Here is a 16,731-nt window from a genome sequence, read left to right on the forward strand (position 1 = left end):
AAAGTCTCTATATGAATTACCACATATCCAGGAAAAAGAGACAACTTGCAGTCTGCTGTGGTCTGCCCCTCTGTCCACCCAAATATCCTACACGTTATTCTACCTACACGTGCAACACACGACCCTTTTCCTAAAGTGTTCAAAGTCCCATACAGTTACTGTGGCTGGTTCAAAATTCAGGATCCCTGAGCGATGAGCAACTTTTCTGTCTGATCCAGAGTGGCTCTTCATGTTCCAGAAAGGTATCAACTAGAAAGTAGTTTTTGTATGTTATTTACATCTCTCCCAATATGCACACAATACGCAATGGGGACCAGATTCTAGCCTGAATGTATCTCTTTCTTATAATAATTTTCTAATACCATCAAAGGGTCATAGGAATGCATGTCTTCAAATTATGCAGATCTCTAGGCACATGTGATCATGGCTAGTGGCTTCCTGAGAAGCTGCAGTGGCTTCTTGGAGGTTCCTGGGATTTTTCAGTTGCCTACTGGTGAGCTTTCAAGCTCTTCACTTCCTTAATCCTCCCATTGGTGCTAGAAGCCCCTAATTCCCTGTATCAACATGTTTTATTCTTGAAATACTGATTGACTTTTATTTTCCTGATCAGACTCAAATTGTTACACCATATTTCATCAAACCTAAGTCATCATCAGATATGAGATCCACAGGGGCACCCGTGTGGCTCAGTCAGTTAAGCGTCCAACTCTTGATTTCAGCTTAGGTCATGATCTCAAAGTTCTTGAGATCGAGCCCCATGTCAGGCTATGCACTGACAGTGTGGAGCCTGCTTGGGGTTCTCTCCCTCTCTCTCTTTGCTTCTCTTGTTCTCTCTCAAAATAAATAAATAAACTTTTAAAAAGAAAAAAATATATAAGATCCACCACTAACATATTCAACACAAAAAAGAAAAACTATTGCTAAGTAAACTATGGTGTCATTGAATGTGAAAACATCCTGATTTCAGACAAAAAGGTATTAACGTGTATCTCTTAGAATCAATAAAACATGCGGAGAGGTTAATCCCTTTGGAATTGTTTTTTAAGTATGGGATGAAGTACGATCAAGTTTCATATTTTTCCACATGGACATCAACTTGTCTCAGTATCATTTATCATAAACTGTGTCCTATATCCACTGATATGCAGTGCTGCCTCTGTCAAATAGGAAGTACCCTTATGTGTGTAGCTGTGATTTTCAGCTTTTCTAGTCCATTCCACTGACCTGCCTATCTCCATACCAATACCATGCTGCCTAAGTTACTATGCTGTCAAAAAAGTTTTCGTAGCTAGTAAACAAATCTTACCAACTTCTTCTTTAGGGCAATGTCAGCCTTTTGTATATTATATAAACTTTAGACTTAGCTTGCCAAGTTACACACAAAGCCTTCTGGGGTGTGTGATTCAGATGGCATTGACTCTCTAGATTAGTTGGCATTTCCATATACTAGTCTTCCAATTTATAAGCATAGTACGTATCTCTCCATCTTTACAGTATTCTTTCAAATAAGTCTTTTAAGATTATTTGTAGAAGGCTGGCACATATTTGGTTGGGTTTATTGCAAAGTAGTCCATATTTTTGATGTTGTTGTGAATGGTATTTGTACAATTCAAGTCATGTCTGTTGTTTTTGCAAATGCTCACAGAACTCTGAATAATGACAGTGTTGTTTCTTTCTTCTAATCCTTGTACCTTTTATTTCTTTTTCTAGTTCTATTGAACTCACTGGAATCTCAAGTAAAGTTATTGAATGGAAGTGGTGACAGCAAACATACTTGTCTTCTTCTTGATCACAAAGGAAAATAATTCAACATTTCACCAGTAAGGGTGATGTTAGCTATAGTTATTTTGGAGAATAAGAATGCTATCTTCTCTATTATTCCTGGTTTTTAAGAGATTTTATTTTAAAATAGACAGTTTTACCTGATTTTTTTTTAATGTTCACTTATTTTTGAGAGACAGCGCGTGTGCAGGGAAAGAGCAGCAGGGGGTAGGGACAAAGGATCCAAGGTGGGCTCTGTGCTGACAGCAAAGAGCCCACTGCGGGACTCAAACTCCCAAACCCCGAGATCATGACCGGAGCCAAAGTCAAATGCTTAGCTGACTGCACCACCAAGGCGCCCCATTTTTACCAAATGTTTTATTATGTGATGAGAAATGGCCAACAGCATTCCAGACTGCAATATCTATTTCCTTGTCACCTGCCACTTGCCTGGTAATATGAAACATGTCCTTATTTTTGTTACGACAGTACCCCATTCCCAGGTCCTTATCTCTAAATTTGTTAAGACAAATGCTAAACTATTCTCACAAAGAGAGCCCCCCCACACGCACAGCTGTTTAGATGAAATGGTTTCTTTCTTACCTAGCAGTCTGACCATCTACTCACACAGGGATGCTCTCTTCAATGCTGTCATGCACTCGAGATTCTTTTGAATACACTAAAGTTTACTACCTAAAGAAAACGCATGTGTTGTTTTGAGGAATGTCAATAGAAAAATCATTTATGCTGCTTAAGATAGTCATGCCAAATGTGTCCCTTCAAAATCTGCTCTTTCCCCACATACGCCTGCCTAGCCAACAATTACAATTCTATGCCTCCGTTGCAGCCAGGTGTTCCCTTGCGACAGCTTGAGCCAATGAGAGGTGAGAGAAAGGGGCGTGTACAACTTCTGTGTCAGCTCCTTTTTATAGACAAGCTGGCCCTTCCAGACTTTGGCCCCTTTTCCTTTCCTGCACACCTGAAAGCAGATACATCAGCAATCCAGTTTTGAATAAGTAGATGAAGACAATGGCTAAGAGAGGAGCAGAGTAACTGGCAGAAACTTCACCTATTCTTCAATTGCCTCCCCCACTCTACTAGCATAAACACCTTTTGGAAAAGACATTTTATTATTAATCAATAAAATAAGATTTTAAAAATAAATTGCAAAGCTTCTTATTTCAATATTTCCATTAGAAGCTAATAAAGTGTGCAACTGCCTAGGAAAAGATAGCTGGAAATAGGTTCTTTAAAACAAAACCGACTGTTGGAGCACACTTTCTTATCTTACATTCGCAATCACTAAATTCAAGCCTAACAAACATCTCCTGAGGTCTATACTGCGTGGTAGCATTGCAGGATGTACTGGGAAACAGTAACCAATAGGACAGCCACTGACTGCATGACAATAACAAATAAGAAAACACTGACACATCTTTTCCTCTATTCTCTCTCCACCTTCCCCGTTGTCTCTGAAATGTGGCTAACAGATGCAGGTAGCCATGAAAGAGTACATTTTAAAGTATTTTGTGGCTATGGGACAGAACTCCACTTCAAACAAAATCAGACCTTCGAGCTGACTTCAGACAGACATCACCTAGTTATTGCCGCAGCACAAAGAAAAATTATCGTTGTGGTAGGTTGTTCTGGTTCTATTATTCTGAAGAAACTTGAACAGTCGAGTAGAACAACCTACACTGTAAAAAATCTGTTGTCTGCTGATCATTATTTTAAGGAGTTACTAATAGTAAACCTTAGTTCTAGTTGAAGCTTCCAATCCAAGGAACAATATTACCTAATATTAGTACCTTACATATATTAAGTGATTCAATCCTCACACAAAAACTCCATGAGGTAGCTGTTACTAATGTCCTCATTTTATAGATGAGAGGAAGACAAAGGTTCAGAGGGGTTGAGTAACTTGCTCAACCAATACAGTACTCAAGGGCACGAGGCTTGGATCTTTAATGAGATTTTTTTTTAATTTTTTTAACGTTTATTTATTTTTGAGACAGAGAGAGACAGAGCATGAACGGGGGAGGGTCAGAGAGAGAGGGAGACACAGAATCTGAAACAGGCTCCAGGCTCTGAGCAGTCAGCACAGAGCCCGATGCGGGGCTCGAACTCACAGACCGCAGCATCTTTAGTATATTATCTTTGTTTGAAGTCACTGTCCTGGTCTCATCCGGCTTCCCCATAGCCTTCTCTTCCTTTGCCTCATTTTCCCACCTATTTAAATTGTGTTTCATAGGGTGCATTGTAAGAATCAATCAGGACTGTCTCAAAATTCTTCAGGACTAAGCAAGATGAGGAAAAGTTAAATAGTCACTCAAATTCTATACCTCTTTCTGAGATGTGAAGTCTTATTTTTTACTTTTGTATAATGTTTAATTTACACGTCATTTATAGAATAATTTTATTTAAATGACTTTAGTTACTAGGAAAACATAATAATTCTTCACTTGCTGGAGGACACTGACAAAGTCAAAACAAGTTTTTCCCTTGTTAGTAATATATTTTATAATCCAATTTACACAAATATCAATGAGCCATAAGTGTTTTTCTTTATGTTAAGAATGAAGCAAAACAGCATTTGTCACAATTTGGGGGTTTTTAGGGCACAATCCTGTAGCAGTCTGCGAGTCATAAACGCAACTGTGTGTAAGTCACAAATGCAACTGTGTGTAAATCACATATTTTATGTATCCCAATGATCAACTATAAAAAAGTAATCAACCAGACTAAAATAAAAATTGAATTATCGTTCTTATATCTCTATAAAAATTATATTAAATTGTCATATAAATAGTCAATCCAAGATTGTACTGCCAGATATATAGGGAAAATTTCTACATATGTGAATCAGGTAGGTCATTAATAAAAATATCTTTCCAAGATGATTATGATATTTATCATCTTTTTAAGTTTTTAATTTGTTGTAATTTCTTTCCTCATTCCAAATAAATATTTTCTTACATAATTTTGTTCTTTTTCTTACTGAGTACCCCCCAAATTACATAAATTTTAGTCTCCATCAGAAAACCTACATCTTCCTCTGCCTCTACTTTTTTGTTCATATCACATCATTTTCATGACAGTAAAATGAAATCATACATTTTAAAGACCTTGGAAAAACTAAAACGTTGTATAGTACTGAAAAGTGTTAGTATTACATTGATTGCTTTGGCTATGATGCATTTTCACCTAAATCTTCCACACATGGTAGAGGGACTTGCATAAATAAGCTGTTTTCACGTCCAGCTCAAAATGTAATGTACAAAATTCAGTTGTGGAGCATTACTGCTAAATTATGTGATATCTCATAAATGTAAGATACACTCTCTGCACTGAAGAGGTTTAGGAATTCCTGAGGAATTTCTTCAGATGCACAGATACTTACTTGCTAGTTGAGCAACTACCATAAGCCAGACAGTATGTTACACAATAACATGAATCAGAAGCAGAGCCAGCTTTCAAGGGTAGTCTCAGTGATGGTGTTAATCAATTGAGAAAGGGTGTGTGGTTTGTGAAAAGTCCAAAAGTCATTTGCAGGTAGTGGGATGGATGTGTTGAACAAACTTGAATAATTATGTTTAAGGCTATAAATAAGAAGTGAGTGAAATAATGAGGCTAATTTTTCTTGTATGGCCCACACAGCGGATCTGAAAACAACTTTTAAAATATTTATTTACAGGGGTGCCTGGGTGGCGCAGTCGGTTAAGCGTCCGACTTCAGCCAGGTCACGATCTCGCAGTCCGTGAGTTCGAGCCCCGCGTCAGGCTCTGGGCTGATGGCTCAGAGCCTGGAGCCTGTTTCCGATTCTGTGTCTCCCTCTCTCTCTGCCCCTCCCCCGTTCATGCTCTGTCTCTCTCTGTCCCCCCCCAAAAAAAAAAACCGTTGAAAAAAAATATTTATTTATAATAGTCACTCGTGACTTTATTGCCACATTTTGTACACAGTGTGATTTGGAGACCTGCTTGGCCACATACCTTCAGTAAAGAGAGAGCCAATGCAGCTATATGTTTACAAGTTAAAATTTTTCAAGAGTGATAGATTCACTAAAGCAGATTTTACTTCCAAAACAAACCATAAAATTAATCAATCTGGAAAAAAATTAATCAATCTGGGAAATTATGCATGCGGAAACATAGGCTGGCAAGAGTACTACTTTCACTGAGGTGAAGCATCTGCTTGTATTGACATAACTATTAATTTCTATTAAGTAATTAAAGTTTCATTCATGTCTATGAAAAATGGCTGTTGGTTTGGAATTTCAGATCAACTGTCAGAATTTCTTCTGCTTTTTTGAAGGAAAAGTTTAACTTCCAAAGCCGTGTAAATGAAATGCATGTTAATCAAATGTAAAATCAATGAATTTTTGTATCTGCCCACTGGGGTCCAATAATATCACTAAATTTATATGCAAACTTGAACCTCCTTAAATACCTATTCCTTTTGCATAGGAGGAATTTAATTTGACTTGTTATGGAAATCAGTCAAGCTTAATTCCTTCATTGCTCATCTGTAATGGATAATGGATTCGTGGGTTCCTACCCAACTCATAGCTGTAAGAAGAACAAAGTTCAGGATGACATGTTCAGAAACTTAACCAGCATGAACACAAAAGCAGAGACCGGCAACATGCTCCTAGCCCAGTCCTTACAGATTACCAAACTTCGTAGCCTATAGAGCAGCTTCCTCTTCCTTCTGAAGATTTCTCAGGTCTAGTCCTACAGTTTGGAGAACCTAGTACCAATCATGTTCCTTTATAATGGCCTCCTTTCACAGAGCTCCGTATTTAATGGAAGGGTTGTGCATATTCATTACTTATTTTAAGAAGCTATTTTTAAACATTTATTTGTATCCTGCCTCATTCCACAAAAGTTGAGAAAATTTACCAACATCAATTTATTACAACCAGATAAGATAAACATAAAACTAAAATCTCAAGGCCAGGGGGCACCTGGTGGCTCAGTTGGTTAAGTGATTCACTCTTGGTTTTGGCTCAGGTCATGTCCACACCAGGCTCCACTGACAGCATGGATCCTGCTTGGGATTCTCTCTCTGCCCCTCCCCAGCTCACTCACAGGCACACGCCTTCTCTCTCTCTCTCTCTCTCTCTCTCTCTCTCTCTCTCCAAATAAATAAATAAACTTAAAAAAAAAACAAAAACCAAAAAAGTCAAGGCGGGAGGAAAAGGCAATCACGCAGACACGAATAACCGACCTTGCAAAATGTATACAATCATGTATTAGCAAAGACTGCAAAGCACACTGGGAAAGACCAGGACTTAGAGTCTGTTCACAAGTCTACTACTACACCAGTTCTTCAGCTGGGGATGTGAGCCACTTTCCAATGAGAGAAAGAAATCCTTCTTGAGCACTTTCTGGGTGTTTGGGGCTGTGTTCAGCAACGGAAGATGCAAAACTGCATGTTTCCTGCTTTCACCCTGGTGAAGACAGGCGCATTCACAGCGGGCTCCGCCTGGAGGAGAAAGAATTAGGTAGTAACCTAGACATGCACGCAGCGAATTGAGGAGAGATCTCAAGTTCAACTTGGAATCGCGAAGGGCTTTTGGAGAACTGAGCTGAGTTTTAAAAGACAGAATGTCGACAGGAAGGTAAAGAAGGCAAATGGCACTCCAGGCTGGGAGGCAGCCCGACCTTCTTGCCTGCTGTGCTAATTCCGCAACTGCTGCACCACCAACTACAAACGTGTGCCAATGGCCCTTGCTGCGCCCCACGTTCACACCCAATGCCAAGGCTCTAACCTTGTGAGGCACCCACTTCGCCTTGAATCCTTCAGTTCCTCCAGCCTCTCTCTTAATCCACACACCTCTGAGTCATTATGCCCGTTACCACCACTTTTGTTTTGTCAGCTAAAAACAAAGGTGCACGCTCAGCTTTAACAATGGCTTTACGGGGCCACCGGGTCTTATTTAGATTAGATGGAAGGCAGGGATCTTCTCTGCTATTTAGACACTCACACCCACAATGCCTCAACACCTGCTTTCTACTAAAAAGTTAATTAATAAATGTTAGTTATTTTTGCTTATAAAAATATAATTTATTACATACTCAACATATGCAATATAGACATATATTTATAGTTTTAAATGCTTATTTACTTATATATTTAACAACTATTAGCTAAATGTTACATTAAATAAAATAATAAAAATGGCTTAATAAAATCCTCCCTTTCAAATCATTCTCCTGACTACAGTAAGGTATAACTTGGTGCTGTTGCAGCTCAAACCAAGCCCTCCTTTTTGTCCCACCACCCCTGGGTGACACCCCAGACTTCTCGGCCTGGTTTTTGAAGCCCTGCATCATCTGCCTCTGAGTGCGAATCCCACCCCAGGGCTCGTCATTCTACCGTCACGCTCTACTATGGCTGCCATGTTCCTCAAACCATACCTTTTATTTCTAGGTCCCTTCTTACACTTTCAGAGACAGTTCACGTTCTCTGCAATCTCCTACCAAATGATCTTCCAGCCTAAAATCTTTTGATGCTCAGGTCTGAATCCCTCGCCTCCCCGCCACAGGGCATCTGCTGAGAGGGATCCACAGGGAAATCAACCTTAAAAACACACCTGAGAAGCAAGCCCGAAGCAGGTTTATAGTGGCTTCTGCCCTATTCAAATAAAGCAAGGTTGAGGTTTCCAGAGTTAGAAAGCCCTTAGAAACCTAAAGGCCATGATTGGGTAAGCAGGAGTTTGAGGAACAGAGTCTCTGAGGGGCACAGCAAGATCTGCAGCTGTGGTTCAGCAGTGACCTCAACAGCAGGGAGGCCCAGGCCTACAGCCCAGGAGAAGCTTCCTAACACTGCTCTGTCTCGATTCTGCCCACCCCACAACTTCCCCTCTCCACATTTCGGCTTGAGCATCACTGTCCAGCCAGCATCTAGGAACCACCCGAGGAGCAAGTTCATTCCATCTTCTGGGTTCTTTGCCGAGGTGTTAAATTTGTATCACCAAGGAATGCCCACAAACCAATATACTCTCCACTGATCAATGTTTTGTTTTGCTAGCCTCCATGATCAAGCATCTCAGAACCGAGTCCCATTCATACTCTTCTGACTCCTGCCAATGTGTGTTAAGTCTCGCAGTACATTTGAGGTACACTCCCTCTCCTCCTTTATCAGGCCCAGCCCATCCTGCTGGGTTATGTTGAGACTTAATTCTGGAAGCAGGCATCATGGCTAGGAGGAGAGATAAGACACCAAAGGGCACCTCGGCATCACCTTCCAACAAAGGGAGAGTTCTCGCTATTAATAGGGGGAGGGATGGCTCAGGCTCAGAGAGTTCAGAGGAATCTGGAAACTCAAAATTTGGGGATCAGGCAAGTGGGCTTTGTTCCTGGCATGCAAGGGTGGCTCAATATTCACAAATCAATTAATGTGATGTATCGCACCAATAAGAGAAAGGATAAAAACCATAACTGCATTTCAATAGATGCAGAAAAAGCATTTGACCAAGTACAACATCCATTCATGATAAAATCCCTCAACAAAGCAGGTCTGGAGAGAACATACCTCAACAAAATAAAGGCCATCTATGAAAAACCCACAGCTAACATCATACTCAATAGTGAAAAACTGAGAGCTTTTATCCTAAGGTCAACAACAACACAAGGATGTTCACTCTCACTGCTTTTACTCAACATAGTACTAGAAGTCCTAGCCACAGCAATCAGACAAGAAAAAGGAACAAAAAGCATGCGAATTGGTAAGGAAGAAGTAAAACTTTCACTATTCTCAGATAACACGATACTATATATAGAAAACCCGAAAGATTCCACCACAAAACTACTAAACCTGATAGATGAATTCAGTAAGGTTGCAGGATAAAAAATCTATGTACAGAAATCCATTGCATTTCTGTACACTAACAATGAAGCAGCAGAAAGAGAAATTAAGAAAACAATTTCATGGGGCGCCTGGGTGGCTCAGTTGGTTAAGCATATGACTTCAGCTCAGGTCATGACGTCGTGGTCCGTGAGTTTGAGCCCCATGTCGGGCCCTGTGCTAACAACTCAGAGCCTGGAGCCTGCTTTGGATTTTGTGTCTCCCTCTCTCTCTCTGCACCTCCCCTGCTTGCATTCTGTCTCTCTCTCCTAAAAAATAACATTAAAAATTTTTTTTAAAAAAGAAAACAATTTCATTTACAATTGCACAAATAATGATAAAATATCTAGGACTAAATTTAACCAAGGAGGTGAAAGACCTGTACTCTGAAAACTATAAAACATTAATGAAAGAAGTTGAAGACAACAAAAAAAATTAAGACATTACATCTCATGGATTGGAAGAACAAATATTGCTAAAATGTCCATACTACCCAAAGCAATCTACACATTTAATGCAATCCCTATCAAGATACCAACAGCATTTTTTACAGAACTAGAACAAACAATCCTAAAATTTGTATGGAACCACAAAAGACCCCACATAGCTAAAGTAAACTTGAAAAAGAAAAATAAAGCTGGAGATATCACAATTCAGATTTCAAGTTATACTAGAAAGCAGTAGTAATCAAAACAGTACTGACAAGGGGCGCCTGGGTGGCGCAGTCGGTTAAGCGTCCGACTTCAGCCAGGTCACGATCTCACGGTCCGGGAGTTCGAGCCCCGCGTCAGGCTCTGGGCTGATGGCTCAGAGCCTAGAGCCTGTTTCCGATTCTGTGTCTCCCTCTCTCTCTGCCCCTCCCCCGTTCATGCTCTGTCTCTCTCTGTCCCAAAAATAAATAAACGTTGAAAAAAAAATTAAAAAAAAAAAAAAACAGTACTGACAAAATGCAAACTGGTACAGCTTCTGTGTAAAACAGTAGGGAGGTTCCTCAAAAAATTAAAAATAGAACTACACACTACTGGGTGTTTACCCAAAAATACCAGACATTAAATCAAACAGATACATGCACATCTATGTTTACTGCAGCATTATTTACAATAGCCAAACTATGCAAGCAGCCCACATGTCCACCAATAGATGAATGGATAAAGATACGAGATATATAGATATATATAGATATAGATATATATAGATATATATATATATATATATATATATAATGGAATATATATATATATAATGGAATATTGTACAGTCATAAACAGAAGGAAATCTTGCCATTGCAACAATATGGATGGAGCTAGAGAGTCTAATCCTAAGCAAAACAAGTCAGAGAAAAACAAATAGTATCTGATTTCACTCAATGTAGAATTTAGGAAACAAATGAACAAAGGAAAAAGAGAGAAAAAACAGACTCTTAACTATAAAGAACAGATAACCACCCTTCCCAGAGGGTAGGGGGATAGGTGAAATAGGTGAAGGGGATTAAGAGTACATTCATCTTCATGAGGGCTGAGTAATGTATGGAATTGGTGGTGAATCACTGTATTGTACACCTGAAACCAAAACAACGCTGCATATTAACTATACTGGAATTATGATTAAAATTAAAGTATTTTAGGGGCGCCTGGGTGGCTCAGTCGGTTAAGCGTCCAGCTTCGGCTCAGGTCATGATCTCGTAGTCTGTGGGTTCGAGCCCCGCGTCAGGCTCTGTGCTGACAGCTCAGAGCCTGGAGCCTGTTTCAGATTCTATGTCTCCCTCTTCCTCTGACCCTCCCCTGTTCATGCTGTCTCTCTCTCAGTCTCAAAAATAAATAAATGTTAAAAAAAAAATTTTTTAATTAAAATATTTTAAAAATTTTAAAATACTTAAAAATTTATAAAAAAAAAAAGATTTGGGGATCAGGGGAATCACTCAGTCTATGTGTCAAGGTCCCCTTCTTTCTCAAAGAGGGTGCTAACCAGGATCTACCTGCTGTGGTTGGGAGTTTAACACTCTCTGGAGTTAAGCTACTCTGACAATTAAGTCATAGGCCAGTCTGCACAGTCTTCTCTGAGCTCCCTCTTTAGAAGATGAGAGCCTCTTTATAAGATACCTAGGCCCTCTGGCTTTCACACTTAGTTTTCATTGCCTATTAAAAGGCTCTCAGCCTTTCATCATCAATTTCTAGAACAAGAGTCAAACTTACCCAGCGCCATCAAAATCCACTGTTCTTAAAATCATAATTTCCTCCCTACTTTTCAAATACCTGATACACTGCACCCTTTTCACCAGCACAGCATCCCAATTAACCATTAGTAAAAGTTTTCACCATTGGAGAACCAATGGGAGCAATCTGCACCCCACCTTGCAGAGATGGGTCTCTGTTATCAGCCCCACCTTGAGTGATCTAGCTCCAGAACCCATCCTTTTTTTTTTTAATGAAAATTTTTTCCAATTTTTTTGAAAAATAATTGACCCACACCACCATATAAGGTATGATGGGTTTGGTTTACATATAATGTGAAATGATTACCACAGTAAGTTCAGTGATCCATCCATCTTCTCATATAGGTACAATAAAAAGAAAAAAAAACAAGAAAAAAAAATTTCTCCTTGTGATGAGAACTCTCAGGATTTACTCTCTTAACAGCTTTCCCATGTATCATACAGCAGTGTTAGCTGTATTCATCATGTTGTACATTACATCTATATTGCTTATTTATCTTTAACTGGAAGTTTATACTTTTTGACCACCTTCCTCCAATTTCCCCTCCCGTCACCCTCTGCTCTGATAACCGCAAGTCTAATCCCTTTTTTGAGGAGTTTATTTTTAATTTGTTTTGAGATTCCAAATACAAGTAAGGGCATAGAGTATTTGTCTTTCTCTGACTTATTTCACACAGCATAATGTCTTCAAGGTCCATGATGGTCTTGCAAATGGCAAGATTTCCTCATTTTTTATGGCTGAATAAAATTCCATTGTGTATATGTATTATAACTCAATTATTCCCTTATCCTTTGATACACACTTAGGTTGTTTCAACGTCTTGACTATTACAAATAATGCTGCTATGAACATGGAGGTGTAGCTATCTGGGGTTAGTGTTTTTGTTTCCTTTTGGATATACAACCAAAAGCAGAATTGCTGGATCATATGGTAGTTCTATTTGTAATTTTTTGAGGCTCTTCTGGACTGTTTTCCTTCGTAGTTGTACCAATTTAAAATCCTACCAACAGTACACCAGTGTTCCCTTTTCTCCACATCCACATCAGACAAGTGGAAAAATAGTTGCAGGCCAGACAATGACAATAGAGTTTAGACCTGGGTTGGTCATGGATGATTTGGGGCAAGGGTGATATCATCAGAAGCGGGCTGTGTGGGAAGATTATTATTATAGTGCCATCCATCACTCTAACATTCATTCAACTAACAGTTATTAAGAAATGTCAACGTATTATACACAATGTTGTATGCACTTGGGTCCTTGCCCTCAAGGAAATAGGCAACAAACAAATACAATGCTGACAATATGTAATTACAAACTTTGCCTATGGGAGGCAGTCTTTAATACCGGGCTCAATCTAGAGGTTACTGTAATGGTCCAGACAGACAACAACAACTTAGTTCAGGCTCTGAGGAATGGCAGTGGCAGCTGAACAGGCCAGAAATAAAGCACGATATATCTGGACGTACAAGGAGAAGACTATGTGACTGATGGCAGTAAGAGAATCAGTATTTTAGGAACTAAGAGACGTGGTTAGTTGGATTACAGATGCGTTGAGTTTTCGTTAGCCACAGGATATCTAGAGGGATAGTATGAAGAAAAAGAAGGTCTAAATATTAAGAAGACATTTGGTAACATTCTGGGGTTTGAGGAGGAAAAGAAGAGCCTTATAAATTCACTTCATCTCACTGTAGTTCAGCTTCATTGTACTGCTAACATCACAGGGTCTGAAGGAGGATTTAAAAAAAAATAGGTGTGAAGACCCTTTGTAAATCACACACAAGTAAATCTTTCTAAGAAATGGCCTCAAATGATACAGGAAGGTCAAAGCAAGCTGGCAAAGGCCTCCTGGTGCTGCCATTTGGTGGTAGAGGACCAGATAAAATATGAAGAGAGTAAAAGTGACTTCTCTTCTCGAGGACCAAAGATAAAGTGACATGCCAATGATGTGCCCAACCTCGCTCTCTCGAAAACAAATATTTCAAAAATTATATTGAAGAAGTCTTTATTTTTTAATACATTTTTCCTTTTTATAGAGAGAGAGTGTGAGAGCAGGGGAGAGGGGCAGAGGGAGAGAAAGAGAGGAACACAGAGACAGAGAGAGAGACAGAGACAGAGAATCTCAAGCGGGCTCCAGGGTCAGCATGAGCCAATGCAGGGCTGGTTCCCACAGCCCTGGGATCATGACCTGAGCCAAAATCAAGAGTCAGACGCTCAACCAACTGAGCCCCCCGGGCACCCCGAAAGAAATCTTTAAAATACTTTATTACCAAACGTTAATTTTTTTTTCTCTTTAAACTTGAAGCAAAAAACACTGTATTTTTTGCTTCTGTATCTCTGGCACCTAGCACAATGCCTCACACATGAGAGGCAGTCAATAAATAAGTTTTCACTGATGCAAATGCATGAGGAAGGTGATCCCTATTACACTCCTTGAATATCACATTTATTCCTTCAACCTTTTCCTCTGTCCTGATAGCTCTCTCCACTTCTTCATATAAACAAATTATAGTAGGTGGTCAGTTATGCTTTTAGACATCCAAACACTGTGTGTGCAATAAACTAAGATTGACTTAAGATAGCACATATTCTTTTAAAGTCCTTTTTTATTAAAAAAAAATATATATGAGGATATAGTTATCCTTCACCCAAGAAATATAGACTAGGAATCAAGCAAACACATGTGAAACTTTTTTTATTTTCAAAAAGCACTCGCATTTTTACTAAGCCAGGTTGCTATGATATTGCAGATTTTCATTTTTCTTCTCTTCATAAACTGTAGGATGCTGCCCCCAGCAGGAAAACTTAGGTAATTTCACAAGCTGTGATAGAAAGATACATCCTGAAATAGATCATGACATCTGCTGAGGAGAAAAAACTGCCCTGAAAAAGGTGCCTGAGAAAAGGCAATTTGGAGAAAATGGCCACTGAAGTGCAGTATTTTGTATAAATTTCAACAAATCTAGGTGAAGAGGAAACGCTCATTGTGTTCTCCTTCCCAGACCTCAAGCAAAAAGAAGAATGAAGCAGGAAGCTTCCTCTTTCTCTGGTCTGGAGAATAAGCTGTGGCTTCTCTGATTGTTACAGAGCAAGAATATCTAAGGAGATGGCTGAGAAGGTGAAATAGCTTGGACTGTTTCCTATAATGCTCTGACAATTCGAGGCTCATTTTCTGCCTGGGACTATTCTCCCATCTCGGAGTACACATGTTTATGTATTCAGCTTTAAACATTTTATTTGTTCCTCCCTCGGGGTTTTTTGTTTTCATTATTCATGTGAGGTAAGGATCTAATGGTATTTCTTTTCCAGCTTTTTAAGCATTTTGCCTAGATATATGTGATACTTCATCTACATTGAACTACACAGGTTTCAAACTTAGAGTTCACTTTTTCACAAAAATGTTCACAATTTCAGATACTCAGTGAGTGGTAAAGGTAACCAACAATTGGGTAGAGATGGCCGTCCCACCCCAAAGACAGTGAGGGAAACAGAAACCATTCTAGATATTTCAAGCAGAAAAGGATTGAATACAGGAAACTGAGTGCTTGCAAAAATTGCTGGACAGAGCCCTAAGCCAGGAGCCCACCAGCGGCCAGTTTAGATTTCGAAGTGACACTGCTTAGCCACAATTCACACATCAGGTAGGTGCTGGTGATACTCTTACCTCAGCTGCTGCCGCCAAAACTACCTGCCCCCTGCAAAGCTGATACCTACAGGGGCATCTGCTACTCACAGCACACACATCTATCCAACTTTTCTCACCAGCAAGCACAACAGTAGGAAGACAGCCTCTACCTCACTTCCAAATTCCAAAGCTCATGTGAGTCCATCTCTTGAGCAGAATCTCTTTATTTATTTTGAGAGAGAGAGAGAGAGAGAGAGAGAGAGAGCGCACAAGTGGAGGAGGGGCACACAGAGAGGTAGAGAGAATTGCAAGCAGGCTCCAGGTTGTCAAGGGAGAGCCCGACATGACACTCAAACTCACAAACCATGAGATCATGACCTGAGCCCCAATCAAGAGTCGGATGCTTAAACGACTGAGCCACTCAGGCGCTGCCCCCCCCCCCCCCCCACTTCATGAGCAGAATCTTAATCAAGTCCAGAACCATAGGTGCGAAGGATCCTGGAAAACGTAGTTGCTAGCCTCCATCCTTTTACGATACAGGAGAGAATAAAGAAGAACATACGTGAAGCCAATTGCCAGGAATATCGTACCCAGGATACCACCTGATCTTACAAGTGAGAAAAGAAAAACTTCCCCTGGATTCTTCCCTCTTCCTCAACTTCTACATCCAGTCACTTCCCAAGTTATCTTCTAAGTACATCCTCTTCCTTCCGGCTCAACTGCCATGTCATACACAGCCCAGGCTGCTGTCACCTATCACCTGGATTACTGGCATGGCTTCCTAACCAGGCTTTTTCAAGGCCTCGACCACCACCAACTCGTCTTCTAAACTGCCTTTCTGAGATGCGAAGTCTTCTGTCAGTTGCAGGCTGTTTGGTACCTGGTTTCCCGTGAGCTACAGAATAAAGCACAAGCTCCTCTAAATGGCTCACAAGGCCCTTCATGACCTGACAGCTACCTTCCTCCCCAGACTTATGCCAGAGTCCCTCCTAGCTCTTGTCCCTCTGCCAGTCCTGCCGTTTACCCTCCAACACTCTAAATTTCTAATTCCCTGCATGCGCTCTGCGGCCTCACAATGCCATCTTCACATGTTACTTTTCTAACTGGCACACCACGTCCTCCTCTGCCTAGAGAATAATTTTTCCTCGTTCACACACCAGATTATCCAGAATTATTTATGTGACACCTAACATCATTAATCACTATGTACTATTTCGGTGCCTATATTGGGGAACTTAAAAGGCCAGAGAGTAGATGCTCTCAATTGGAATTGGCGTAAGATGCCC

At 40.0% G+C, this 16,731-nt stretch overlaps 1 protein-coding gene across 2 annotated transcripts in view; it reads right to left on the bottom strand.

Annotated features, from left to right (window-relative positions):
• RBM46 (RNA binding motif protein 46) overlaps positions 1 to 16,731 on the bottom strand; it is a 125,702-nt gene that overhangs the window by 54,680 nt on the left and 54,291 nt on the right. Inside the window, exon 5 of one of the 2 annotated variants that reach the window (XM_053216818.1) lies at positions 7,015 to 7,245. The exons of the other annotated variant lie outside the window; for it this stretch is intronic. Coding sequence (XP_053072793.1) covers positions 7,052 to 7,245 — 194 coding nt within the window. The 3' untranslated portion in view covers positions 7,015 to 7,051. Of the gene's footprint in view, positions 1 to 7,014; positions 7,246 to 16,731 lie in introns of those variants that run through there. 2 annotated transcript variants of the gene reach the window in all.

This window comes from Acinonyx jubatus, chromosome B1 (assembly GCF_027475565.1).
Source record: "Acinonyx jubatus isolate Ajub_Pintada_27869175 chromosome B1, VMU_Ajub_asm_v1.0, whole genome shotgun sequence".
Classification (NCBI taxonomy): Eukaryota; Metazoa; Chordata; class Mammalia; order Carnivora; family Felidae; genus Acinonyx; species Acinonyx jubatus.